At 46.0% G+C, this 27,326-nt stretch overlaps 1 protein-coding gene across 2 annotated transcripts in view; it reads left to right on the forward strand.

Annotated features, from left to right (window-relative positions):
* Window positions 1-237: 237 nt before the first annotated feature.
* LETM2 (leucine zipper and EF-hand containing transmembrane protein 2) overlaps window positions 238-27,326 on the forward strand; it is a 50,538-nt gene continuing 23,449 nt past the window's right edge. The window contains exons 1-4 of one of the 2 annotated variants that reach the window (XM_068272285.1): window positions 238-256; window positions 11,236-11,307; window positions 14,819-15,419; window positions 25,157-25,300. In XM_068272285.1, coding sequence (XP_068128386.1) covers window positions 11,261-11,307; window positions 14,819-15,419; window positions 25,157-25,300 — 792 coding nt within the window. In that variant the 5' untranslated portion in view covers window positions 238-256; window positions 11,236-11,260. Of the gene's footprint in view, window positions 257-7,193; window positions 7,418-11,235; window positions 11,308-14,818; window positions 15,420-25,156; window positions 25,301-27,326 lie in introns of those variants that run through there. The other variant, XM_068272284.1, reaches the window with a different exon arrangement.

The following is a 27,326-nucleotide window of genomic DNA, read 5'->3' on the forward strand; positions in this document are numbered from 1 at the left end:
CGTCAAAACCAGCGATATCAGCTGAACGACCGACTGTACACACGCCGATTTGACGTCCAAACTACCGGTCGTGGAAAAATCATTTGTTTCTGAAAAGTGGACACAACTGCGCACAACTGTGTTAGTAGGCTCAGTTACACTCCTTTGATACAATGTAAAGTAATAATTGTACAGCTTGTATAACAGTGTAAATTTTCTGTCCCATCAAAGTAACTCAACACACAGCCAATAATGCCTAAACCGCTGGCAAGCAAAAGTGAGTACAACCTAAACTATTAATATTTTGTGTGTGCACCATTATTTTCCAGCACTGTATTTACTCTCTTGGGCATGGAGTCCACTAGAGCATCACACGTTGCCACCGGAATCCACATCCACTCCTCCATGGATGAAAGCTGGTGGATGTTAGAGATTTTGCACTCCTCCACCTTCCATTTGAGGATTCCCCACAGATGCTCAATAGAGTTTAGTTCTGGAGATGTGCTTGGCAAGTCCAGCATCTTTACCCTCAGTTTCTTCAGCAAGATAGTGGTTATCTTGGAGGTGTGTTTGGGGTCGTTATCATGTAGGAATTCTGCCCTACAGCACAATTTCCGATGGTAGTAGATCATGCTCTGCTTCAGTATGAGACAGTGCATGTTGGCATTCATGGTTCCTTCAATGAACTGTAGCTGCCCAGTGCTAGGAGCACTCATGCAGTCCCATACCATGACTGTAGGCAAGAGACACTTGTCTTTGTATTTCTCACCTGGTTACCACCACACACTTGAGGACCACAGTGGTAAACCCCCCTAAAGACTAGGCTGTTATTTTCATAATTGGCCACTGCAGCTTTAAGGCCAAGCTGCAGGGCCACACAACACAGCACACAAGTTATTTCCCCGACCCCATCCCCCCCCCCCTTTTCTCCCCACCAACAGAGCTCTCTGATGGTGGGGTCTGATCGGCCCCCAGTGTTCATTTATTTGTTTTATAAATATTTATGTGGTTGTTTTTTATTATTTTTTTTTTTTTATTTATTTAAAACCCTCCCTCCCCCCAGCCAGCCAATCATAGCAATCAGCTCTCATAGGCTTCACCCTATGAGAGCCGATTGCTCTCTTGTCCCCCAGGGGGACAGCCGTGTTACACGGCTGTCCCCAGTACAGCGCTGCTGCTGATTGCAGCACTGTACATGTAAATAGACGGCGATCACGCCGTCTAACAGTCTCGCCGCTCGGAGACTGAAGACGGGGCGGAGCTCCACCCCCCGAGAAGGAGATGTGCACGCACCCTGCGCGCGATCTCCTTCAGTAGCCGGCTCCAGGACCTGACGCCAATTGGCAGTAGGCAGTCCTGGGGCTGCCGCCGCGGCCACACTTATTGGCGTGGAGCGGTATTAGAGTAGTTAAACATGTGCCTGCAGCAGCCTTGCATGTAAATAGCAGTCAAGTACGTCAGCCATTGCCAGTAGTGATGAGCAACGGATGAATTCTGAATAGGTTTTTTTCGGAATGCATCCAGATAATTAGAACACATGAGCGGTGGGGGGGGGGCGGTCTACTGAGGATTATATCTGCATTATATCCCACGCTGCATTCCAATTCACGTTCACGTGGCTACTGCACTGCCTCCTTCAAAGCTAAAGGAAGGAGTGCGGTAGTCACGTGACCGTGAGTTGTAACGCAGCGTGGGATGCGCCATGGGACGGATTAAAGCAGAAGGCTCCTGGGTAAGTTTAACCCCCGCGACCCCCCCCCCCTCCTAAACACACATGTGTGCTAATAACCTGTATGAATTCCGAATAAAACCTATTCAGAATTCATCCATTGCTCATCCCTGATTGCCAGCAGTGCAAATTTCTGAACTGCCATGCATGGCGTGCTGATGGTTTTTTTGCGTAGTAAATGCACAAATGGGGTTGATTCACAAAGGCTACTGATTTTTCACCTTAACTGTAGAGCTAATGCATGAGATAAACCAGGGGTCGAGTCCTGCGTGAACGCAGGTGGACAACGTCCACCTATTTTTTTGGGAGAGTGGACATTGTCCACCCTAGCATATATGGAGGGGAGCAGCGCAGTGGAGAGGAGCGTTGTGCAGAGCAGTGGGGAAGGGCGGACGTCTTCCCCCCCTTCCCTCACCTTGGGGCTCCCCTTCCTGGCTCTCCCCTCCATAACATTTGCGGCAGTGGCTGGCAGCGGGCATCAGTGGGCGAGACTTTCCTCCTCCTATTCCGGCGAGTTGAAGCTGTGCATGCCGCTGCTCTGGTCTTGACTAGACCAGACTAGCTGCACGCACAGCTTCAACTCCCCGGAACGAGGAGGAGGTAAGTCCCGCCCGCTGATGCCCGCTGCCAGCCATCGCCGCTGCAAATGTTTTGAAGGGGAGACCCAGGAAGGGGAGCCCCAAGGTGAGGGAAGGGGGGAGACGTCCGCCCTTCCCCACTGCTCTGCACAACGCTCCTCTCCACTGTGCTGCTGCCCTCCTGCTGGGGGGACACCTAGCTACATATACTGGGGACGCCTATAGACTGGCTATACTGGGGACACCTATACACCTGGCTATACTGGGGACACCTATACACCTGGCTACACATACTGGGGACACCTATACACCTCGCTACATATACTGCGGACACCTATACACCTGGCTATACTTGGGACACCTGAACACCTGGTTACATATACTGGGGACACCTGGCTATACTGGGGATGCCTATAGACCTGGCTACCTATTCTGGGGACAGCTATACACCTGGCCACCTATTCTGGGAATATCTATACACCTGGCCGCCTATTCTGGGAATATCTATACACCTGGCCACCTATTCTGAGGACATCTCTACACCGGGCCACCTATTCTGGGGACAACTATACACATGGATACTTATACTGGGGACACCTATAGACCTGGATAGCTATACTGGGGGTACCTATTTTGGGGGAACGGCTGTCAGATCTGTATTTTTGGGGAACTGCTGATGCCAGGTTACGTGTATTTTGGGGAACCGCTGCCAGATTGTGTATGTTGGGGGACCACTGCTGCCAGATTACATGTATTTTGGGTGTTACGTGTATTTTGGGTGATCCACTGCCAGGTTTCGCGTATTTTGGGGAACTGCTTCCAGATTATGTGTATGATGGGGGAACTGCTGCTGCCACATTATCTATTTTGGGGGAACCACTGCCATATTATCTGTATTTTGGAGGAACCTCTGCCAGATTACGTATATTTTTGGTGAAATGCTGTCAGATTACATCTACTTTTTGGGGATACACTACGACAGAGCTCAAACTTCTCCTGGCAGACCTTTTATACCACTGCTAAGGTCATGTATATTTGGCCCCACCCATGACCACGCCCACCCTATGCTTGACCACACCCATTTTTGGTGCACCGCACTGAGGTTTTAGGGTGAGTCCACTCACCTCTTTTCCCAGGACTAGACCCCTGAGATAAACAAATAAGGAGAGATAATTCATGAGGTAAATAGATGAGAACTAAACCATGAGTTATGTCAAATAAGGAGAGCTAAACCATGAGTTATGTCAAATAAAGAGAGCTAAACCATGAGTTATGTCATACAAAGAGAGCTAAACCATGAGCTAAGTTAGATAAGGAGAGCTAAACCATGAGTTATGAGGTGTCCGACACCTCATATTCTTGTTCCTACCACTGGCCAGTATACACGTGCTATTTTAATTCAGGGTACCCATAACTTTGAGTACTCTTTTTATGTCTTTATGATTTTATGGTTCAGTTATCTTCAATAAAGCGGTCACATCAGCAGCACAACAGCATAAAACTCCAGGCTCAGCAAGGAATGTCTTTGAAGTTTAGAGAGAGTGAGACAGGGATCTATACCCTGGCTATCTGGTTACAGAGCATCTGAATAGTGAGGTAGATATCTTATCTTTCAATACGCTTGTAAAGTGCTAGAAATCCTGTATATGTCAATCATATTGGTTGCATTCCTCTGTGCTATTGCTCTTATTAATAATCAATATAGTGATACAAGATCCTTAATTAGGGTTAGTTGTGTGATTGTATGCATTTACAGTCCTGGGACTAGAGATGGCCCCAACCTCCGATTTTAGGTTCGTGAACCTACCACGAAAGTTCGGTTTGCGCGAACCGCAATAGACTTCAATGGAGAGGAACTTGGAATATTAGAAAAAATTATGCTGGCCACAAAAATGATGGAAAAGATGTTATAAGGGGTCTAATACCTGGAGGGAGACATGGTTGAGTAGAATAGACATCAAAAGTCCCAGAAAAAAATCTACATTTCACACAAAGCAGTGTTTTAAGGTCAGAAATCTCATTGAATGTTCAATTGCAGGCCTACACTGCTTTACAACATCAGGAAGTGTAATCCTTCCTATCTCCTTCCCTTCCTTCCCCCCTGGAGGGAGGAGGAGGGTCTTGTCTTCCAGGGAATTGTAGGATTTCAAAAGCCAGTTTACATACTTTGGCTGGGAATAGAACCCAGGTCTAGTGCTTGGTAGGCAGCTCTCCTCACCACTATACCACCACCAACACTACATGCTGAAGCCAGCCTAGCATGTACCATTATGATATATCCCAAGAGAAAAATGAGCTTGCTTAGGGATTTGTAGGATGTCAAAAGCCAACTCACATACATTGGCCAGGAATCGAACCCAGGCCTACCGCTTGGTAGGCTGCTATCCACACCATTATACCACCAACACTACATGCTGAAACTTCTTGGAGCAGACTTACTTCCTCCCTCCAAAAGACACACATACATCCCCATAAAATCATTTAACAGCAACTGCGTGCAGTCTTTGTGCTACACAGTCTCTGTGGCACAATTGGTTAGCGCGTCTGGCTGTTAACTGAAAGGTTGGTGGTGCAAGTCCTTGCCTTTTGTGTTCAACAGTTGTCCGAAGAGAACCCCAGATAGCCATGTAGATTAATCTCTCTCTCTCTCTCTTTAGTAGGGATGGTCACCGCTTTCCGCGGAATTGTATTTTCTGCAATTTTGGGCGGAAATTGGTCATTCCGTTCCGTTTGGTCGGAACGAAATTGCTTTTTCAATCCGGCGGAATTCCGAAATTGCCTGTGAAATTCTGCCGGTATCCGTTGATGATTTTAAGCTGAAAATTCAGTTGAATGGCATCAAGTCCTAGAGAGAGAGAGAGAGATAATTTTTCTCTTGGGTATATCACAATGGTACATGCTAGGCTGGCTTCAGCATGTAGCATTGTAGTGTGTTGTGTTGGTGGTATAATGATTAGGATAGCAGCCTACCACGCGGTAGGCCTGGGTTCGATTCCTGGCCAATGTATGTGAGTTGGCTTTTGACATCCTACAAATCCCTAAGCAAGCTCATTTTTCTCTTGGATATATCATAATGGTACATGCTAGGCTGGCTTCAGCATGTAGCATTGTAGTGTGTTGTGTTGGTGGAATAATGGTTAGGATAGCAGCCATACTCTCTCACAAACAGCCTGTAGCCATGCCTGCATACGCATTACGCCCACTACATCACCTGGGCTTCCTCAGTGCGAGCCGTCTGCAACGCGTCCTGCTACTGAAGCTGCCTGTACCGAATACTCACTACCAATTTGTCACTACTTATGATCTGTGGTTGAACAATTTTTGCTTCAAAAGATATACACATTGATTAGACCCCCAACTTACAACTTGTCACTCCTTATGTACAGCTGTTTACTCTAATGTATATCCTTTATCACATATGTGTGCTGTGAATATTCTTTAAAGCGGGATTGTCACCATAAAAATAAAATTTCAACAGCAACTGGTCTGAGTGTATTGAGTGATAAAGATGCTAATCCTGCATTCAAAACTTTCAAAAAAAAAATTCTGCTGTTATGGTTTGGAGTTATCCCAAACCTTAGGAGCACTGGCCCTTTAGTAGCCATTGCCAAAGAGTTGCATGCTGGGGAATCTTTGTATCTATAATATGTTCCTCCTCTTCCCTTTATTTTCCCCTCCTAATGACTTAAGACCGTGCGCTTCCTAGTATAGACCTCAGTGGCAGTGTCTGAAGACTCTGGGAGGAGGGCAGGTAACGAATACACAATTAGCAACAGTAGAAAAAAGTGAGGGAGGAAATGGTCAGGAGGTAAAAGGTAACAAAAATACGATTCTCTGCTTTTCTTTTATAAAATTCACAGGAATCATAACGTAGGCAGTGCAATACATCTGTTATGTAAGTAGAACTAGTATTTATCTACTTATATATGTGTTTTTTTTATTTATAGGTTAGCATGGGTGTCACTTGTTCTTTAAATAGCTTGCCTAACATCACTCCATGGCCAATCTCTGCATAGGATGGAGGGGAAACTGTGTAGGAGAGGGGCGTGGTTTTGGAAAAGTGGGCGTGGTTAAATGTGTGGCAGGGGCATGTCTTAAGGGGCCCATACACTCAGCCGATTTTCTGGCCGACCGATTGATCCCAATCGATCGATCGATAGATCGATTGCAAAACGGTTGGCCAATCGACCGATTGATGGCCGATTTCGATCGATTTCGATGGATTTCCATCGAACTGGCAGGGTGGAAAATTTAGGTCGATCTGATGAGATTGCTTATCAGTTTGCATTGGCCTTAATGGAAATCTGATGGCAAAAAAATGCCATCAGATCGAATTTCAATAGATTTCAAACTGAAATCTATTGGAATTCTATCCTGGTAAAAAATGTTCTAAAAACGCATCAGATAGATCATCAGATGCATTTCTTATCTATCTGCTGCCAATCTGACGAGTGTATGGGCACCTTTAGTGTCCCTTTTTCCTGGCTCCAAAAGTTGGGATTCATGGAATAATATTATTATTAATATAGCACCAGCATCTTCCATACCACTAGTATTTATAGTCTGGTCAATAACTGTCCCTCACAGGAGCTCACAATCTAATTCCTACAATCCATAGTCCTATGACCATCATAGTCTAGGGCCAATTTGGGAGGAAGCTTATTGACTTTTCTGTATATTTTTGGGATGTGAAAGGAAACCCACAGAGGTCCTAAAATGTTTGTGCTCTAATATTAACATTTTGTCGCAGTTTAGGTTGCAAATAAATAAAAAAAAATCATAAATGTAACTGTTGAACCAAGGAGAGGCAACACTGACAACAGTAGATCGCAACTGGTGCTTTCCAGGAGCATGCGCAGAGCAATCTCTGAGGCTACTGCTGCTATCGGATGTGGGAACTCTGACGTCTTGCGTACGAGCGTCCTCTTGCTATTGAAGCGATTGCGAAATACTCCGCCCCCCTGCAGTTGTGATTGGCGTAGCGGGAGGTAGTGGAGTCGGTCTTTGGCAGCTGTGATTGGCTGAGCTAGCTCAGCCGGTTGTTGATGCCTGTGGCCCAGGGAGGAAGAAGGAGAAGCAGCCAGAGGGGAGACAGGAGACGCTGGGCCACTCCGGGGACGCTTCCATACGTGTGAGTCTGTTCCGCCAACCGGGAGCTATTATGGCAGGCGGTGCATTTGCTTTATGTATTACATTATCTCTATCAGCTGCCGTATATTCTAGGATCAGCAGTTTGTGGGACTACAAGTCCCAGAATACACCACGGCTGCCCATATACACTGCAGTGACATTCTAAGTGATGCCAAGGTCCAAACCCATTATAATTTGGTACGAGTGGGGTGCAGAGGGATGGTGATCTGTGGGGTATTTAGTATTGTTGTCAATATCCTTATTATAAATATTCTCCCTCCATGTATATTCCTGGGACTTCCAAGCAGCTTTATGGATTTGGAATTTGAAAACTAGCTGGACAGGAAATTAGAGACCGTAATAAGAACCAGTCACCAATTTTAACTCTACCTTTCTCCACATAAAGCGTTTTCATTTGTTGGCTATGTCACTTTTGGGGAGAAGTGAGGGGAAAAGCTCACAGATGTGGACATGGGACAATAATAAAGATCCAGAAAGAAGTTTAAACCCTTTTATCATGTTGTCTGAAACTAGAACCACATCTCACGCATTAGGTAACATTCGTGTAAAGCCTGGTACACCCCATGCAACTTCCCATCAGACAGATGGGTCGAATAGATGATTACTGACAAGTTCGATCTAATTTCCAATCGTTCTGATCGATTTGCATAGAAGTGATCAGAAAAAAAATCAGATCTGTCAGAAATTATCGACCCATCTATCTGATGGGAAATTGCATGGTGTGCACCAGGCTTAAATCTGTCCCTGGAATGTGATTGTAACATGCTATGCTTAGTACACACCATGCAATTTCCCATCAGATAGACAGGTTGAATCAAATATTTCCAACAGGTCTGAACTGATTTCTGATTGTTTTTATGGTTTTTCCGATCACTTCTATACACATTCGATTAGAAATCAGATCAGACCTGTCGGAAATAATCAACTTGACTTGTCCATCTGACGGGAAATTGCATGGTGACGTGTACCAAGAAGTTCCCCAAAGTAATTTACATTATGGTGAGATCACTGGAAACAGGACTCAAAATGTAAAAAGAGACAGTGTGGGCCCGTTTCCACTAGGAAACACTATCACGTTCCCCTCTATTTCCACTACCTGTAATTTCCCCGCTATTTGTCAGGTGTACGGTGCGATTGCAGTGCGTGTGCGATTCCAACAGGAGAAAAAAAAACCTTAAAATAAAAACAGTTTAAATTGCCATATCGCATAGTGACGCGATTGCTATGCAATTATTTTTTTTTTTTTCCTCCTCCACATCTGTAATAAGTATATGCGCACAATCACACCAAAAATGCAGCAGGCTTGCTATTCCTTAAAGACAGATCTCAGTAGTGGAATATCAGCACTGTGGTGCTGTAGGAATTTGCTAAATGTGAACGATAGAGTTCTTGGTTTCAAATGCAGCTAGTGGAAAAGGACCTCCAGGTGCGTGTGTACAGTGCGTGTGTACAGTGCTTGTGTACAGTGCTTGTGTACAGTGCTTGTGTACAGTGTGTGTGTGTATACAGTGTGTGTGTGTGTGTGTGTATACAGTGTGTGTGTGTGTGTATAGCACTCTCCTGGCTTTCTTACCATTGGGAACTGGGATTGTGTGCAGGCCAAGTGCCCAATGATCGTTTTTATCCAACAATGTTCCAATTTTATTTTAGAAAAGATCAGATATGATCATTCATAAAACCAGATAAACCAGCTACTTACAATTGACTATATGATCATTTTTATGTTTATTATGAGCGACTACTTAATTTTTTTTCCTATTGATTTATCTGATTGGAATACAAAAATGTCCATAAACATTCTACCGTTTAAAGCAAACTTGAAGCGAAAAAAAACCTGATGATATGATGAACTGTATGTGTCATATGGATTACGGATTAGGAATTGAACATCATTAGTAGCAAAGAGAAGAGTCTCCTATTTTTATTTTTAGTTATATAGCTTTTTTTAATAACATTGTCATAGTTGTCACAGTTGCAGTTATAAAAGCACACTGTCTTTTATCTATACAATAAAGCAGAAATATTGACCTGTTGAACTTTCCTGCAGTAAAACCTTTTCTCAAACTGTCTCTCACTGTTTCTTGGATGTTTCAGTGCTTCAGAAAACAGGACTGCTCAGAGATGCTCTTTTGCATAGATAACCAAAGTGTTTAAACTCTTCCTGTACTGGAAAACAATGAGACCATTTTCTCAGTTCTATTTCTTAGCTGTACTACACATACAATTCATTATCTCATACGTTTATTTTCGCTTTAGGTTTGCTTTAATGGATACCTTTATGTTACCTTACGGAGAGTGCTGACCAACTGGCTGTGTGAGAAGAGCCACAGTCTGCTCTTTTTTACTTTCATGCAGGCTGTGGGGAGGGGAGCAGGCCTCACACTCAGGGCCGGATTTACCATAAGGCAGTGTAGGCAAGTGCCTACAGGCGCATGATGATGTAAAGGCAGCTCACTCCCCTCCCAGAGCGCTTCCATATGCAGAGTCCTGATGAGAGTGTAAATGAGAGGTTTCTCACCCTGTTCCATTCCACTGACCAGATCTCCCTTGAGTCAGGGGCACCTCTAGCTACTTAATACTGAGGTGACTTCTGGATGCCTAATACTAAGGGAAAACTTTAGCTATGACAGGCAAAGGAAGTAAGGCCAGGTTCACATTAGCGTTCCCTGTCCGGATTTTCCGGATCTGATCCGGACCGCATACTGTACAAACGGAACGTACGTTCCGCATAGCAATGCAAAGTCTATGCGGACGTTCACACGTGTCCGTTCCGTACACTACGGAGCCGGACCGGATCCGGACTCCGGACACTTTTCCAACATGCGCTATTTTTTGGGTCCGGCTCTCCGGCCCACGCACCCGGACCGGAGCCGGACCTGAGCCTGACAGCACCATCCGGAACACAGAAACCAATGGGAAACGGAAGGCACAGAACACACTGCCTACAAACACCTGACATTCTACCCCACTTCCTATGCGTATCCAAGCGGCCATTTTGGATGGGGACACATGGGCCAAGCATGTCTGGAGTGGAGCAGCAGTGACAGACGTGCTGGAGCTGTTTGGCAGAATGTCGGAGGTGGAGGTGAGGCCTACAGCGGAGGAACCTGATTCTACAGGTGCACCAGGTGCACCTTCTGCTGACCCCAACATTTTTTTAATTTAAATTTCGCTATTTTTTGCCCACGGATCCGGATGGCAGCCTGATGCATGCCTGATACAAACGGACCGGATCCGGATGTGATCCGGATCGGAACCGTACGGTTCTGAACAGGATCAGGTCCTGATCCGATCAGGATCCGATCAGGATCCGGTCCGTTTACTAGCCAAAACGCAAGTGTGTACGGGGTCTAAGTGAGAAGTGACAGCTGGGACCGTCAGCACACTTGTGGTGCGGTTTGGCGGGGGTTGCAGGTCCATGGAGCATGAAGTCTAAGGTGCCAGGACATCTGTGCCTATAAGCTCCTGTGAGGTAAATCCAGGCCTGCTCACACTGCTACACTACAGATAATCACTGTTCTGGGAGGGAAAACAGCCAGTACAGTGCTATACACACTGGACTAGCTCTGCTGTCAGATGATACATACGGTCTTTGTGAGCTATAAGTCTTTGATACACACATTTTTAATAGTTTGAAACATAGCTTTGTAGTGTATTGACCACTAATGGAGGTGGCGGTATGATACAATTGAATTACTGATGCATATTATTTGTGCATCCAGGACTGCCAGTGAACTGACTGACACTACATTTTTGAAACTATCGTTTGCTAATTTGCATTTTGATTTATTTCCACAGTTACATGGAGATTTAAAAATAGGAAATGGCAGCCTACAACTGCAGCATGGCTCTGGCTTCTCTCAGATCCCGGTAAGACATGTGGCACTATAAAATGCAAGCTGTGTTTTGCTTTTACATAAAAAGACATAGTCAGATGTACAGATGAAATAAAAAAACTTAAAAAGGAACTGTTGTGAAGGGGGAGGGGGAGAATCAATACATTGCAAAGTGAGAAGTTAAAAATTGAAGAGAGATCAAGAAATGATTGATATATATAACCCCACCCAGCTACTTTTTCATGCCACCCGACTGGAAAAAAAATTCTGGGGAGAAGACTGAATCGCACCATGAAAACATGGTTACTACTTAAAGGGACCCAGAGCACCTCTCATGGGCATGCCTTTAAGTCAGATTCCAGCAAAGTCGTGCTATGACCCCCCTCTTGCAATGGCCATGCGTGTCGCTTCCTCTTCCTGCTTCATTCAGTGATGCACGTCTATAACAGAGAAGACAGGGGTAACCCGGAAGTTATAAAGGTGGTGGCTGGATAGTGTACTGGTTAAGGGCTCTGCCTTTGACATGGAAGACCAGGGTTCAAATCCTGGCTAGGTCAAGTATCTATTCAGTAAGGAGTTCAAGGCAAGACTCCCTAACACTGCAGGGTGGCCTCTTGAGCGCGTCCCAGTGGCTGCAGCTCTTAAGCGCTTTGAGTCCGACAGGAGGAAAGCGCTATACAAATGTTCAGATTATTATTATTATTATTATTATTATAACATAGCCAAGATGGCAGCCACGATTTTTAAATTGAAATCAAACAAAAACTATTTGGTGTAGAATGGAGATTCAGGGATCAAGTGAAAGAGGAGAGCACAAGCTACAGAAAGGTATGCATCGTTAAAGGGGAACTGAAGTAAGAGGTATACGGAGGCTGCCATATTTATTTCCTTTTAATCAATACCAGTTGCCTGGCAGCCCTGCTGATCCTCTGCCTCTAATACTATTAGCCATAGCCCCTGAACAAGCATGCAGCAGATCAGGTGTTTCAGACTTTAAAGTCAGATCTGACAAGACTAGCTGCATGCTTGTTTCTGGTGTTATTCAGATACTACTGCAGAGAAATAGACCAGCAGGGCTGCCAGGCAATTGGTATTGATTAAAAGGAAATAAATATGGCAGCCTCCGTATGCCTCTTACTTCAGTTCCCCTTTAAGTACTTTGCAGTACTGGTCGGAGTCTTAAAGGAGTCATCAGGCAATGTATCTTATGTGAAACACGCATGTCTGCAGGTTACTAACCATTTTTTGAGCTGGATCGTGCCCTCCGTTCCCCTGATAAATGTATCAATTTGGCATGGTAAGCTCCGGTCGGGGACCCAACCTCTAGGTCGGGCTCTTCTGTGACCTGGAACTGCATTGGCAACGCAGGTGCAGTGTTACTATTCTAGCTGAGAGGACGCTGGTGCAGAGAGCTTCCAATGCGTGCAGCCGTATGTTCACGTACGGCTGCGCACGCGTACTGAGAAAATTTGTAATGTGTATTACGGCTATAGTGACGCTCATACAGTAATTTGGGTGCCGACAAAAGACGGAGCCCAAATGACTGCAAAAACAGTGTAATTCAGCCACCACCAATAGCATGGTGGTCTGGAGGGGAAATAGTAAATAACGCCACTGGGAATTCTGCACAGCAGCAGGATGAGCCGTTTTTTGTCTTCACCCTGTGCCCAAATTTCCCGGCTTGTTTTTGCATGTATGCCGTCGGGGAGAATTCTCAGGTTTCTCTTTGTTTTCAAAAGCACTTACTGAATCGCAGTTGCTCAGCCCAGCTGCCAGAGTAATGTGCAAATGATTAAGGAGGCTAGCTGGCATCCTTGTACAGATCATTATCAGGGAGTCCTTTAGTTAACCTCCTAAGCAGTAATCCTGAGTCAGGCTCGGGACAGAAAGCTCAGAGGCGGTAGTCCCATGCCTGAGTGAGTTATATGCAGGAGCTGCTGCAGATCTCTATGTAGTATGTTTTTTTTCTTCTTGTTTTTAGGGTCTAAAAGCTTGTGAAAAAATTGCATGGCTTTTAGACCCTAAATCTGGAAATATCATAACACCAGGGAGGTTAAGAATAAAGGAAATACAAAAAGTCGACCGTATATAGAATGTAAGCAGTGTTCTCCCCAGGCTCTTTTAGCTGGGTGCTACACCCGGCTAATTTTGGTGAGCACCTGGCTGTCATCGGCTCACTTCCTCTTCTGCTGTAAGCAGAGAAGCACTGGCCCTGTATTCTCCCGTGTCACCCACCCGGCTACTTTTTTATGCCACCTAGATTAAAAAAAAAAATTCTGGGGAGAATACTGGTAAGAAGGGCACTTGTTTTATCATAACCAAACTTTTGAAGGGACCAGAAAACAATCGTCAAGCAGGACAACTCAGTGTCCAACAGCCAGCAGCAGCTTGTTCCCAAACATGCCAAATGAAGACCTATTTTAATCTGCTGAGCTGGATAGCTCTTGGTTAATCCCAAAGATCGTTCCATGTTGTGCCCGTGTCCTCTTCTGTTCCTATTACACACTTCAGGTGCAGAATAAAACCAGAGGACAAATCGGTGACACTATCTGGTTTAAAATCATCAATCCTGATACCCCTGACACTGCTGAGAGGTGAAACCAGCCTTGTTGGGAGCGGGCATACAACTCTACCTGGAATATGGAATACGTTTGTATCAGTTGGGTCTTCATTTGGCTAGGGACCCTAACTGGTATTTTCCAAGTTGATGCAGGCTATTTTATTGAATAACATTTTGATGCAGATAGTGTCACTGATTTGTCCTCTGGTTTTATTCTGCACTTGGAGTGTGCAGTAGGAACAGAAGAGGACACAGGCACAACATAGAACGAACTTTGGGATTAACCAAGAGCTATTCAGTGCTGCAGATTAACGGACAACTGAAGTGAGGGATATATAGAGGATGCCATATTGATTTCCTTTCAAGCAATACCATTACCTGGCAGTCCTGCTGATCCTCTGCCTCTAATACTTGTATCAATAGACCCTGAACAAGCAAGCAACAGATCAGAAGTTTCTGACATAAATGTCAGATCTGACTGGATTAGCTGCATGCTTGTTTCTGGTGGTATTCAGGCACTACTGCAGCCAAACAGATCAGCAGAATAGCAAGGCAACTGGTATTGTTTAATAGGAAATAAACATGGCAGCCTCCATATACCACTCACTACAGTTGGCCTTTAAAATAAATACCCCCATGAGGACTATTCCAAAACTGGTCAGCTTTTTACAACTTGCTGTACATGACAGAGACTGAGACAACGAAAGTAATTTAGAGACGTAGGCAACAAAAGTAATTTAGAGTTTGTTTTGCTCCTAGACGTTATGTATGTATTTCATATATTTATTTTGAATTTTAAAATGGTTTGCAATAGTCTGCCTGCACTGAATCACTGATAACACCTCAGGAACAGCAGCACCTGGGTAGCCTTGATTTCTCATGTTATTGTTTTGTTTGTCGAAATTTGTAGTACTTGGTCCTGATTGTTGTGTTTTTTATTTTTCTGTGCTGAAAACTGTACTCTGTATTTGTTGTACATCCACAGGGTCTCCTGTCTCGTACTCCAGAAGAAATGCTGCCCTCTTTACACCTCCATGTCCTACAACCAAAATAACTGGATACCTCCCATATCAAACTGCCAAGCACCCGCCATTCTCCTCTACCCTTCCTTAAAGAACTTCCACACATCTGTGTTACAGCTTCAAACTTTGCCTCCTCCTTCGACACAAGGGCCTCCACCTGTTCCTCCACAAGAGTTTCCACCTGCTCCTCCAACACTAGAACCTCAACCTGCTTCTCCAACACTAGAGCCTCCACCTACTTCTCTGTCTCAAGAGCCTCTACCTACTCCTCCAATACAAGAGCCTCCATCTACTCCAGTACAAGAGCCTCCAACTCAGGAACCTCCTCCTGCTTCTGCAGCACAGCAGCCTCCACCTGGTTCTCCGACACAAGATCCTCCTCCAACACCAGAGGCAGAGAAAGCACCGCAAATTGTGCGCAAGTCACTGCGTCAGAAAGTGGTGGATGAGATTAAACACTTTTATCATGGCTTCCGACTGCTCTGGATTGACACTGAGGTCGCGGCTCGGATGGTCTGGAGATTATTACATGGGCAAGTGCTGAGCAGGAGAGAGCGGAGAAGGGTAAGTTGACCTATTTTATTTTGTTCTCCAAGAGATACATTTGCAGCACCAATTGCGGAGACATCTGTAGTCATGTGATATTGGTGACTGGACCAGTGGGCACTGGTCTCCAATCACTCCAGAGCAGCTCATGTTTTTTTTTTTTTCCCCCCCACAAACAATCAGCAGCGTTACAAAAAGCCATGTCCCAACTGTTATCTTGGCTTCATCAGGACCCTCCCATGGTTGGGGGTGGTTTGCATCATGGTTTGTGTTGAACTATAAACACTTTTATTATATAATAGTCTACGAAAAACTAAAACAAAAGCTGACTCCTTAAAAAAACAATACGAATAAGCGACACCCCCCCCCCCACCACAAACAGTCATACTTCGATTAGCAATGACTCTTGCGACTGACCCAATCACTGAACCCCGTCCAGCACACCAAACAGAGCCCCCTTAATGTCTATGGTTAGATTCATAGTAAATTTGTCTCTTAAGAAACTTTCCACCACCACCCAAAAACTTCTCACTACAGGGCACTCCCACGTCATATGTGCCAAGATACCACATTGGTTATTGCACTTCCAACATAGATCATTTACTGTTAGGCCATTACTTGCCGTTCTTGCCAGGGTGAGGTACCATCTCGCTATTAGTTTGTATTGGGTTAACTGAGTACTTGTATCTGAAGTAATCCATATCGAGCGGAAAATCTTATCCCATAAACCCTCATCCAATTTTATGCTGTCCTCCTCCTTTTTTTTTTTTTTTCCCACTTGGACACATATACGGGCAGCGCCCTGTGTGAGATCTCGTCCAGTAAATTGTAGATCTTTGATAGTGCGTTTGATGGTCTCAGTCTTCTCAAAAAACACTGTTCGTATAGGTTTATATCATGTCTTATTGCTTCTTTTTTTTTTTTTTTTTTTTTTTTTTCTTGTATACCTATTTCAGAAGTTAGAAAGTTGTACCTTGCTAAAAGCTGATAAGTCTCCCCTGTCCACAACAGATGCTATATTTAATTTTTTACTACCAATAATGTGGATAAATCTCACATCTCCATCAATTTTGTTGGCCTTGCACCAAGCTCTGTCTCGGGCTGGAGCAAAATCGGGGTCAGCCGCGAGAGTCGTCATTGGAGAGAGACCTTCACTAAGGTTCCAATGTTAAACTATCGTCGAGAAAACTTATAACGAAGGTACCAACAATGGATGTAAAGGAGATAGTACCGCTCGTCTGATTTTTTTTTTTTTTTTTTTTTTTTTTTTTTTTTTTTTTTGCGGTACCCAGGATTCAAATGAGTCTCGGCGCAGATCACCCTCCAGTCCCAAGTTCTACTATTATCATTAATTCTTAGTTCTAATATCCGTAATAGGTGAATGCCCACATAGTATCTATAGATGTCCGGAGCAGCCATGCCCCCATACCTCTTACCTCTTGAGATCGTGGAGTACGACAATCTGTGCCGAGTTCTGGACCAGATACATTTTTGTAACATAGCACTCCATTCCCTGAACCACCTATCCGGGAGTGATACAGGCACACACTGCAATCGAAACAATATTTTAGGTAATATCATCATCTTAATAATTGCAATCCTTCCCAATATATTAAAAATTGAACGATCCCAGTTTTGTAATGCCGCTTTACTTTCTCCCAAAATATTTCTAAAGTTATAGTTGTAAAGATCTTGTGATTGTGCGCATATATTCACTCCCAAATATTTGATCTTTTTTCCCATTGGAACGTGGAATGCTCTTTTATGCCCTCTTTTGTTTGTGACGAGCATCCTAAATGTAGTACAATTGTTTTTTGTCGGTTCAGTTTATAATTTGTTTCTTTGCTATACTCGGAAAACCAATCCAAACATTATTTCAATGAGCTTTTAGGCTCTGACAGAGTTAGGAGTACGTCATCCGCATAAGCTGCCCTGCCTCAACAGCAGCAAAATCTACGACCAAGTTGTTCGTTGATTTTGCAGGGGGGGGATTTTGGGAGTAAGGGACCCCCGTTTAGCCGAGGGATAGCGGCGTTTTAGCAGGGGCACACATGCCCCTGCTGAGTATAAGAGCTGAAGCAAGTTTTATACTCGCTTCAGTCTCGCTTTAAGGCTCATAAAAATGCCTGACTTAAGTCAGCTGAGGCATCCAATATTGACCACCTCAGCTGATAATCAGACACGTGTACATAGGCCACCAACTGGCAGATTGACTCTCCCCCAGCGACAGTAGATCGCATTGTTCACACCACTTGGCCGCCATGTGATGTCATGCATGCTCTGCTCCGGGGATCGGGTCCTGTTCCCCTGACGGGCAACATCTATCAAAGTTGTTTATGCACCTTTAGCAATATGAAAAGAGACGAGCGATCACGGCAACATAAGCAGACAGGCGAGACACATCCACTCTCGCTCCTGCTGTGCTCATAAGACTTCAGAAACATCTGATCTGCATGCTTGTTCAGGGTCTATGGCTAAAAGTATTTGAGTCAGAGGATCAGCAGGGCAGCCAGGCAGTTTGCATTGTTTAAAAGGAAATAAATATGTCCAACTCCGTATCCCTCTCACTTCAAGTTCCCTTTAAAGGGAACCTAAACTGAGAGGGATATGGATGTTTCCTTTTAAACAATACCAGTTGCCTGGCAGTCTTGCTGATCTCTTTAGTTGTAGTAGTGGCTGAATCACACACCTGAAACAAGCATGCAGCTTATCCAGTCTGACTTCAGTCAGAGTAACTGATTTGCATGCTTGTTCAGGGGCTGTGGCTAAAAGTATTAGAGACACAGGACAAGTAGGGGAGTCAGGCAACTGGTATTATTTTAAAAGGAAAAATCCATCAACTTCTCAGTTTAGGTTCCCTTTAAAAACCTATATCTCTGCAGCTGTTCTCGCTGAAGGTAGCCTTTGATGGTGCCTGTTGGTTAGCAGTGTTCTCAGGCTCTTTTAGCCGGGTGCTCGACCCGGCTAATTTTGGGGAATACCCGGCTGTCATTGGTTTGCCTCCTCATCCTCCTCCTATGCTGTAAGCAAGGTTGCGCTGGTCCTGCATTCCCCCAATGTGACTCACCCGACTACGTTTTCATGCCACTCGGCTGAAAAAAAAAATCTGGGGAGGACTCTGGGTTAGGTTTGTGAATGGTTCCTTTTTACTGAAATGTCTTTTTCTAGTTTAAAGAGCAATCCTCCTTTACATTTAATATGCGTATATCGATGCTCCACAAACAATTTTGTATTTTAAACCAACACATTTTTCGCTCCGTATGGTGCACTTCCCCTTCCCAGGTCGGCATCTTCTGCTCAAGTGCGTGGCCATGCTACTCCAATCACATTCACGTGTCTTGGAGTGTTCTGCGCTGACGCAGAAGTACTGCACCTGCGCAGAACACTCTAGACCACGTGAGAGCGAGGTCGGCATCTGCAACGGAGGGGATCCCGAGACGCTGGAGCTGCTGCGAGGGACACAGATCCCTTGCAAATAGATGTGTGTGGACTAATTCTATTAATAACATGGGATCTGTTGACCTGTCCATATGTCGATCCATTAAGGCCCGTACCCACCACTCGATTTTTCTGCTGACCGGCATTTTGTTCTTCGTTTTTCTTAATTTTTTTGACTGACAAGTGACCGTTTCCGTGGGTACATGCGCGTGATTACACAAACAACAATTGGTGATGACTACCATCACAGCTGATCGAATCTCCCGATCCATGACTACTCTGTGCAAAGTACCGCACTCACTCGACTTCTCGTTTGCAACCACCATATGCCGTCACGCGTACCCGCCCGCAGGACAATGGATCGGGGGCAGGGAGGGGGGGTGGTATTGGCGCTTGTCGTTGAGGGACATAACTGGGAACCATCTTCCTCCCTACGTCCTCCAGGACGGCCCTCCTGAGACTGTGTAAGTCTCCCCTCCCAAATCGGAAACACCTGACAAGAATTAAAATCAATTAGTATAAGTTCCACCCCCTCACACACTCATACAGTTTTTTGTTTGTTTCCCAGACTTTCCACGGAAGCACCTATGGAGTTGTTCCTGGTGGTAGGGGAGCCTGATGGCACCTACTTCAATTGACCAGGCTTATGAAAGTGTTTTCTGGAAGGGGAGCGGTTTTGGGTCTGTGCTGGGCGCGACCTGACGAGGTGGAGTGAGGGGCAGCTGTACCTGGATCCACTGGTGGGGTGGTAGAATCCGGAGGGGTTTTTGCCATTTTCCCGCCGCTCTTTGCCTTCCTGAATCGGCTGGGTGGACGCTCTTACGCATTTCTGATGCGAGTGGAGGCGGAAATGACGCGTATCGCGTCAGGCGGAAGTTTGGCCGCGTGACTTGAAGAGGGCGTTCTTCACTAGCGTCTGTCGGCATTTCACTTCCGTCTGCTCGGAGGTCTGACACGCGGAAACCCTCTGCAGCTTCAAGGGAGTCTCCGACATCAGCGCTATACTCGCAGGTCCACCCAGCGCACATACACACTGCACGGAGGCAGTGTATCTCTGCAGGGGCCATGCAGCAGCCATCAGAGCCCGCTCCAGAGACACAGCAAACGCCTTCGGCTGTCACTGGGGAGGCAGCACAGCAGCCGGTAAGGTGTCAGCTATGATGATTTATGGGTATTTTTTCATGTATGCCATACTCAGTAGCTAAGGATCCCTGGTGGGTTGTTCCTGTTTGTTATATTTTTCAGAAACCACAGAAGTATCCGGGCAAGTCCAATAAGTGTACTAAATGTGGTGCAAGGCTACCTGAGGGGACGTCTAAGACTTTATGTATAGAATGTTACAATAAGTCAAAGTCTCATGCACCTAGGCCCGAGAGCACGACTATTGCCTTATTAGATTTAATGAAATCTATGAAACAGGAGCTAGCAACTACCTTTTCAGCGTTTAGAGCAGCTCTGCCTCCTTGTCCACTACAGGTGGTTCCCTTACCGCATTCATCACCAGCCTTACCGGGTACCACGGCTCAGCCCGTAGTGATTACCTCTCAGGCTCAGGTTCCGCAGACAGGGTCCTCTTCCATAGGCCAGCCTGCACCTCCTCCGGTATTACCGGATATCCCCCAGGGTGAGTGGGGGGCTTCTCATGTAGGGGAGAATTCCTCTCCGTTATCCCCACAGGATGTGTCTGAGGAGTCTGATGAAGGTGAATTACCGGAGTCAGACGCGTCGGAGGATCAGGGGGAGGCGAGGGTACCGAGATACCTTTTCAATGCGGAGGATACTTCAGAACTGCTTAAAGCAGTTTATGATTCTGAGCAGATTGAAGAGCCTAGATCGGCTTCTACTCCTCAGGATGATATTTATAGAGGATTGGAGGATCGGGGAGGCCGGGTGTTCCCTGTACACAGGGCTATTAAAAGTGTTATTGCCGCCCAGTGGAAGGATCCGGAGGGGAGGCTGTTTATTCCCAGATCGTTCAAACGCCGATTTCCTTTCAATGTAGAGGAGCATGATGCATTGTTTAAATGCCCTAGATTGGATGCCCCTCTCTCTCAGTGCTCTAAGGATACAGATCTATCCTTTGAGGATATGGGGGCCTTAAAGGATCCTATGGATAGGAAGGCCGAGGCCCTTCTTAAAAGAGCCTGGGATTCAACATCGTTCTCCTTTAAACCAGCCATTTCTTCAGTGTGTGTAGCTCGCAATCTGGATAAATGGATTCGGGGGCTTCAGAGCCGTCTGGAGGAGGGTACCCCTCATGCAAGAATCTTAGAAAGCTTACCTGTAATTATCAAATCTATTGCCTTCTTGGCAGACGCGGCTACTGAGTCTCTCAGGGCCGCTGCTAAGACGGCGGCTCTGATCAATTCGGCTAGGCGAGCTGTTTGGCTAAATACATGGGAGGGCGATGTGACTTCCAAACAGAAGCTTTGTGGGATGTCTTTCCAGGGCGACCTTTTGTTTGGAAAGGATTTAGATTCAGTATTGGAGAGATCGTCCAATAGATCCAGGAAATTTCCGGAAAAGAAAAAGAAAGGGAAGCAGCCCTTTCAGAACAAAAAGCCCTTTTTTAGGCAGGAGCAGCAGGGTAGAGGGCAGAAACAGAATAAAAGGTGGTCCTACAATGCAGGTAGAGGTAGGCCTTTCCTCTTCAATAGATCCCAGCCACCCTCTGCTGCTTCAAAGCCCTCTAAATGACGGGCAGATCCCGGTGGGAGGAAGACTGCGCCACTTTGCGCCAGCCTGGCGAGAAGTGACAAAGAACGAATTCATTCTGAACTTAATCCAACAGGGATACAGAATAGAGTTCAGTTCTCCTCCTCCCTCCCGGTTTACAATCACAACATCCCCCAGAGATCAGATCAGAGCGGGGGCATTGATGGACTCAATTTCGTCACTTCTCCAGAAGAATGTTATTTGTCGAGTTCCAGCCTCGGAACAGGGGAAAGGCTTTTATTCAAGAGTGTTTCTAATTCAGAAACACTCGGGAGGGTTTCGAATGATCTTGAATTTGAAACCTTTGAACCCTTACATTGTGGAGAAGAAGTTCAGGATGGAGAGCATTGCCTCCGTTCGCAACCTCATGTCTCCAGGGGCTTTTCTAGCATCAGTGGACCTGGAGGATGCTTACCTCCACATTCCAATCCACCCTCTTTTTCAGAAATATTTAAGATTCGCAGTTCAGTCAGGAGAGTCGATATGCCATTTCCAATATCAGGCTCTTCCGTTCGGAATTTCGTCAGCCCCGAGAATCTTTACGAAGGTTGTGGCGGAGGTAATGTCTTTCCTACATCTCCACAATGTAAGGGTTCTCCCTTATCTAGACGATTTTCTTTTTATGGCCGAAACTCGAGAAGCCTTGCAGGATGTGCTAGGTTTTTCTCTTCAACTTTTGAACAAGTTAGGTTGGATTGTGAGCTCGGAGAAGTCTCACTTAATCCCGGTTCAGGGTCTGATTTTTTTGGGTCTCAGGTGGGACACGACGGTCAGGCGTGTCTTCCTGCCAAACCAGAAGATAGAGAGATTAGTGTCAGAGGTGCAGAGGATCAGAGAGGATCCTCAGGTATCCCTGCGGAAGTTGGTATCATGCCTGGGATTGATGTCGTCAGCCATTCCGGCGGTAGAGTGGGCACAGTCCCATTCTCGGAGTCTCCAGAATTGGGTGTTGTCAACTTGGGACAGAGATCACCGTTCTCTGGACACAAGGGTGTTAGTACCGGACGAAGTGGTAGCAGCCCTCCGCTGGTGGTGTCAACGGTCCAACTTGAATCAGGGCCGCAAGTGGGCTCAGGAAGTTCCGTTGAAATTATACACGGACGCCAGTGCCTGGGGCTGGGGAGCCCATTGTCTGGGCCACCAGGTCCAGGGCACATGGGACCAACAGACCTCCCAGAGGTCGTCAAATTACAGAGAACTCAGGGCGATTCTGCTGGCCTTACAGGCACTACTGCCGATAATCTCCAACTCAGAGGTTCTGGTATTCTCGGACAATTTCGTCTCAGTCTGTTATGTCAGGAAACAGGGAGGCACGAGAGTACCAGACCTCCAGCACCTGACATCTCTCATCATGTCATGGTCAGAGGCCAATCTGGAATCCCTGTCGGCAGTCCACATACAGGGGATTCACAACAGACGGGCAGATTCTCTAAGCAGACAGCTAATAGAGGAGTCGGAGTGGGAACTCAATCCAGAAACGTTTTTGGAGATTACAAAACACTGGGGGGTTCCAATTCTCGATTTGTTCGCAAATCCAGAGAACACAAAGGTGCAAGATTTCTGTACCCTGGATCCTTCTGCTTCAATGAGCAGATTGGATGCCCTATCAATACCTTGGCCAAAAGGGTTGCTTTACGCATTCCCTCCATTCAAATTAATACCAAGGGTCCTCAGGAAGATTCAATCGGAGGAGACAGAAGTGATACTAATAGCCCCTTGGTGGCCAAGGAGAGCTTGGTTCCCCCTACTGCAGTCCCTAGCGGTTCGGGGACCTTGGCATCTTCAATACAGAGCGGATCTGCTATTACAGGGCGGCAATCTCCATCCGAATCCAGGATTGTTCAATCTGACTGCTTGGATCCTGAGGAGCAGATGTTGACAGTTCAGGGGTTTTCTAAGGACGTGGTTAATACGTTATTAGCCTGTAGGAAACCAACTACCAGAAGGAAATACAATAAGGTTTGGTACACCTTTTCGGCCTGGAAGCAGAAGGATGCATCTAGGTCAGACGACATCACTTCTGTTCTAGAATTTTTGCAGCAGGGAGTTAAATTAGGTTTGACCGTCAGTACTCTTAGAGCTCAGGTTTCAGCTCTTTCTGTGTTTTTGTCTCGACGGCTATCTGCCGATATTTATGTTAAGAATTTTTTGAGATCGGTTGAACGGTCGCAACCGATTCCTCAGAAGCTTGTTCCCCCATGGGATCTTTCATTAGTATTAGATTTCCTAACTTCAGACAAATTTGAGCCTTTGGATTCAGTACCTTTGAAGTTCCTCACGCTTAAAGTCGTGTTCTTAGTGGCCATTACTTCGGCCCGCAGGATAGGAGACATACAGGCATTATCGATAAAAGACCCTTACATGATAATTCATTCCGATAAGATTGTCTTCAGGCTAGATCCCTCTTATTTACCCAAAGTGTCCACATCCTTTCATAGGACCCAGGATATTGTACTGCCTTCTTTCTTGGCCAGTCCTCAGAATGATAAGGAGAGGAGGTTGAGCACTCTAGACATCAGAAGAGCGGTTCTGACTTATTTAGAGAGAACCAGAGAGTGGAGAGTTTCCACTAATCTTTTTGTAGCTTTTGGGGGTGTTAAGAGGGGGTCTCATGTATCCAAAATGACAGTGTCTAGGTGGATTAGACAGCTAATATCCCTTGCCTATTCAGAGGCGCAGTTACAGGTGCCTGACCACATTACAGCACACTCTACCAGATCCCTTTCAGCATCTTGGGCGGAGAGGTCGGGATCTTCTCTAGAGCAGATATGTCGAGCCGCAACATGGTCCAGTCACTCGACCTTCATCAAGCATTACAGAGTGGAGCTCCTTTCTAGTCAGGACCAAGCCTTTGGGCGCAAGGTTCTTCAGGCCGTTATCCCACCCTAAGGTAAATTTCTCGCTAGATCTCAGGAGGGCCGTCCTGGAGGACGTAGGGAGGAAGTGCCGGCTGCTTACCTGGTAGCAGTGTTCCGGCGAGTCCTCCAGGACGGCCGTCTAGGTTCCCGGCCCTATTATATATTTTATTTAAGTATGATAGTGGTTCGTGGATTCTTTTCTCTACTAAAACTGTATGAGTGTGTGAGGGGGTGGAACTTATACTAATTGATTTTAATTCTTGTCAGGTGTTTCCGATTTGGGAGGGGAGACTTACACAGTCTCAGGAGGGCCGTCCTGGAGGACTCGCCGGAACACTGCTACCAGGTAAGCAGCCGGCACTTCCTGGGTCATCAGGTAAGTATTCAGTTTAAAACGAACAAAAAAGGTAAGTTTTATTTTATTTTTTTTTGGCTCTAGTGTGAACCAAGTCGAAAGAGCTCCTTTTTACTTTGTGCTGTTGTGTAAAGTGTAGCTGCAGAATGGGAGCCAGGGGATGCCACGGACGAGCTGTGCAGTGCCTCTGGTGTGACAGGTCATCCGTGTGTCTATGCCTGCACCTGTCATTTGGGGCAGAAGACCTGGAACTTCCATACAGGTGGCTGAACACTTATTGATAAGTGGTAGCTCACAGCAACCAATCTTTGTCTCTGTATGCTTCATACTATTCATAGACTTTAATGTTCAGATGTTACAACTGAATTTGTTTTTTTCTCTCCATTCAGCTGATGAGGACCTGTGCGGATCTCTTCCGGCTGGTGCCATTTATGGTCTTTGTTATTGTCCCATTTATGGAATTTCTTCTACCTGTCTTTCTGAAGCTCTTCCCTGAAATGTTACCTTCCACCTTCGAAACAGAATCCAAAAAGGTTGGTAAAGCTTGACGTTTGTACGACCGAGCTCAATGAATGCATGCAATAAGCCTGGCCATGCCTCACTGCTCTTAAAGAGATCCCCGAGTTTAGCGACAAGATTTATCACTCACTTGGAGGTAAACACAGAGGAGAGGAATTCCCTGTTTAAAATGCCCACCAGGGGTGTTTCTGCAGGGTTTCCTGAGCTGCCACTGGTAGGCTCTCTCTCCCTGGCCACGCCCCCTGCCGCTCCCCAGCCTCCCTGCACGCTATGAAAGACACACAGTCTCTCAGTGCAGTGTCATGACCCGCAGGTCACGAAAGTGAAAGTGGGCCATTGAGGCCCACGGGAGCTGCATTTTTTTGCCGCTACCTGATCCGCTCAGCCCCCGCGGATCAGATAGCCTACTTTTTTTTTTTTTTTTTTTTTTTATCCCACCTCTGGCTGTTTTTAACTATCCTGTCTTAAAGTGGGATAAAATTTAAAATTACATTTTTGTTTTCAAATTCGCAACACAGTAAAAAAGGAAATGCGTAACAGAATTAGACTGGTATGTCATTTGAAGGCGTATTTACACTAAAGCTAATTGAGAACTGCAGGATAAGTTATTGTATATGCTGGCTGCAGGACAAGTTATTAGATTAACTATAAGAAGACTAATAGTTAAGTAATTACTAATACATTTTTTTGCCTTGTTTACACAGCTTGGTGCACTTAAAGGGATACTGTAGGGGGTCGGGGGAAAATGAGCTGAATTTACCCGGGGCTTCTAATGGTCCCCCGCAGACATCCTGTGTTGGCGCAGCCGCTCACCGATGCTCCGGCCCCGCCTCCAGTTCACTTCTGGAATTTCTGACTTTAAAGTCAGAAAACCACTGCGCCTGCACGCCCATGTCCTCGCTCCCGCTGATGTCACCAGGAGTGTACTGCGCAGACACAGACCATACTGGGCCTGCACTGTGCGCTCTTGATGACATCAGCGGGATCGAGGACACGGCAACGCAAGCGCAGTGGTTTTCAGACTTTAAAGTCTGAAATTCCAGAAGTGAACCGGAGGCGGGGCCGGAGCATCGGTGAGTGGCTGCGCCATTACAGGATGTCTGCGGGGGACCGTTAGAAGCCCTGGGTAAGTTCAACTCATTTTCCCCTGACCCCCCTACACTATCCCTTTAACACAATCTGATAATTTTTTTGGACCACACATGACACTTAACAATTAGCAGCTAATTGAAGTGAAAAGTTATGAGTATTAACCCTTCCAGTAACTTGGAAACCAGTCATATGTTTTTAGCTATTAGTTTTATGCCGTGTTCAATGCTTTATCCAATCGCTGGGCAAACGAAGGCCCGTCCTCCCTTCCTGCAGAGTTGTAAGCGGGCAATACGATGAGGGTTAACACACCTAATCGTCGCTTTCAGCCTCGGGTCTCCATGGGCACAGCGTTGTCATGTGACACGCTGTCAGGACGTGCTAGCATGTAATGCATAAATAAAAAGGAATGCAGTCGGCACCTTGGACCGCTTAAACTTCGCCCAGGCCTGCTTTAAAGGAATATTGTAGGGGGGTCGGTAGAAAATGAGTTGGGCTTCTAATCCTTCTAAAACATCCTGTGCCCGCGCAGCCACTCACCGATGCTCCTTTGGTTCACTTCCGGAATTTCAGACTTTAAAGTCTGAAAACCACTGCGCCTGCGTTGCAGTGTCCTTGCTCCCACTGATGTCACCAGGAGTGTACTGCGCAGGCACAGACCACACTGGGCTTGTGCTATACACTCCTGGTGACATCAGCGGGAGCGAGGACACGGCAACGCAGGCGCAGTGGTTTTCAGATTTTAAAGTCTGAAATTCCGGAAGTGAACCGGAGGCGGGGCCGGAGCATCGGTGAGTGGCTGCACGGGCACAGGATGCCTGCGGGGGACCATTAGAAGCCCTGGGTAAGTCCAACTCATCCCCCCCCCCACAGTATTCCTTTAAATCAAGGGTCCTCAAACGTTTTGGGTCGAGGGCAGGGTCAACATACTTCAGACTGCTTGTGGGCCGG

This window comes from Hyperolius riggenbachi, chromosome 3, assembly GCF_040937935.1.
Source record: "Hyperolius riggenbachi isolate aHypRig1 chromosome 3, aHypRig1.pri, whole genome shotgun sequence".
NCBI classification, from domain to species: Eukaryota; Metazoa; Chordata; class Amphibia; order Anura; family Hyperoliidae; genus Hyperolius; species Hyperolius riggenbachi.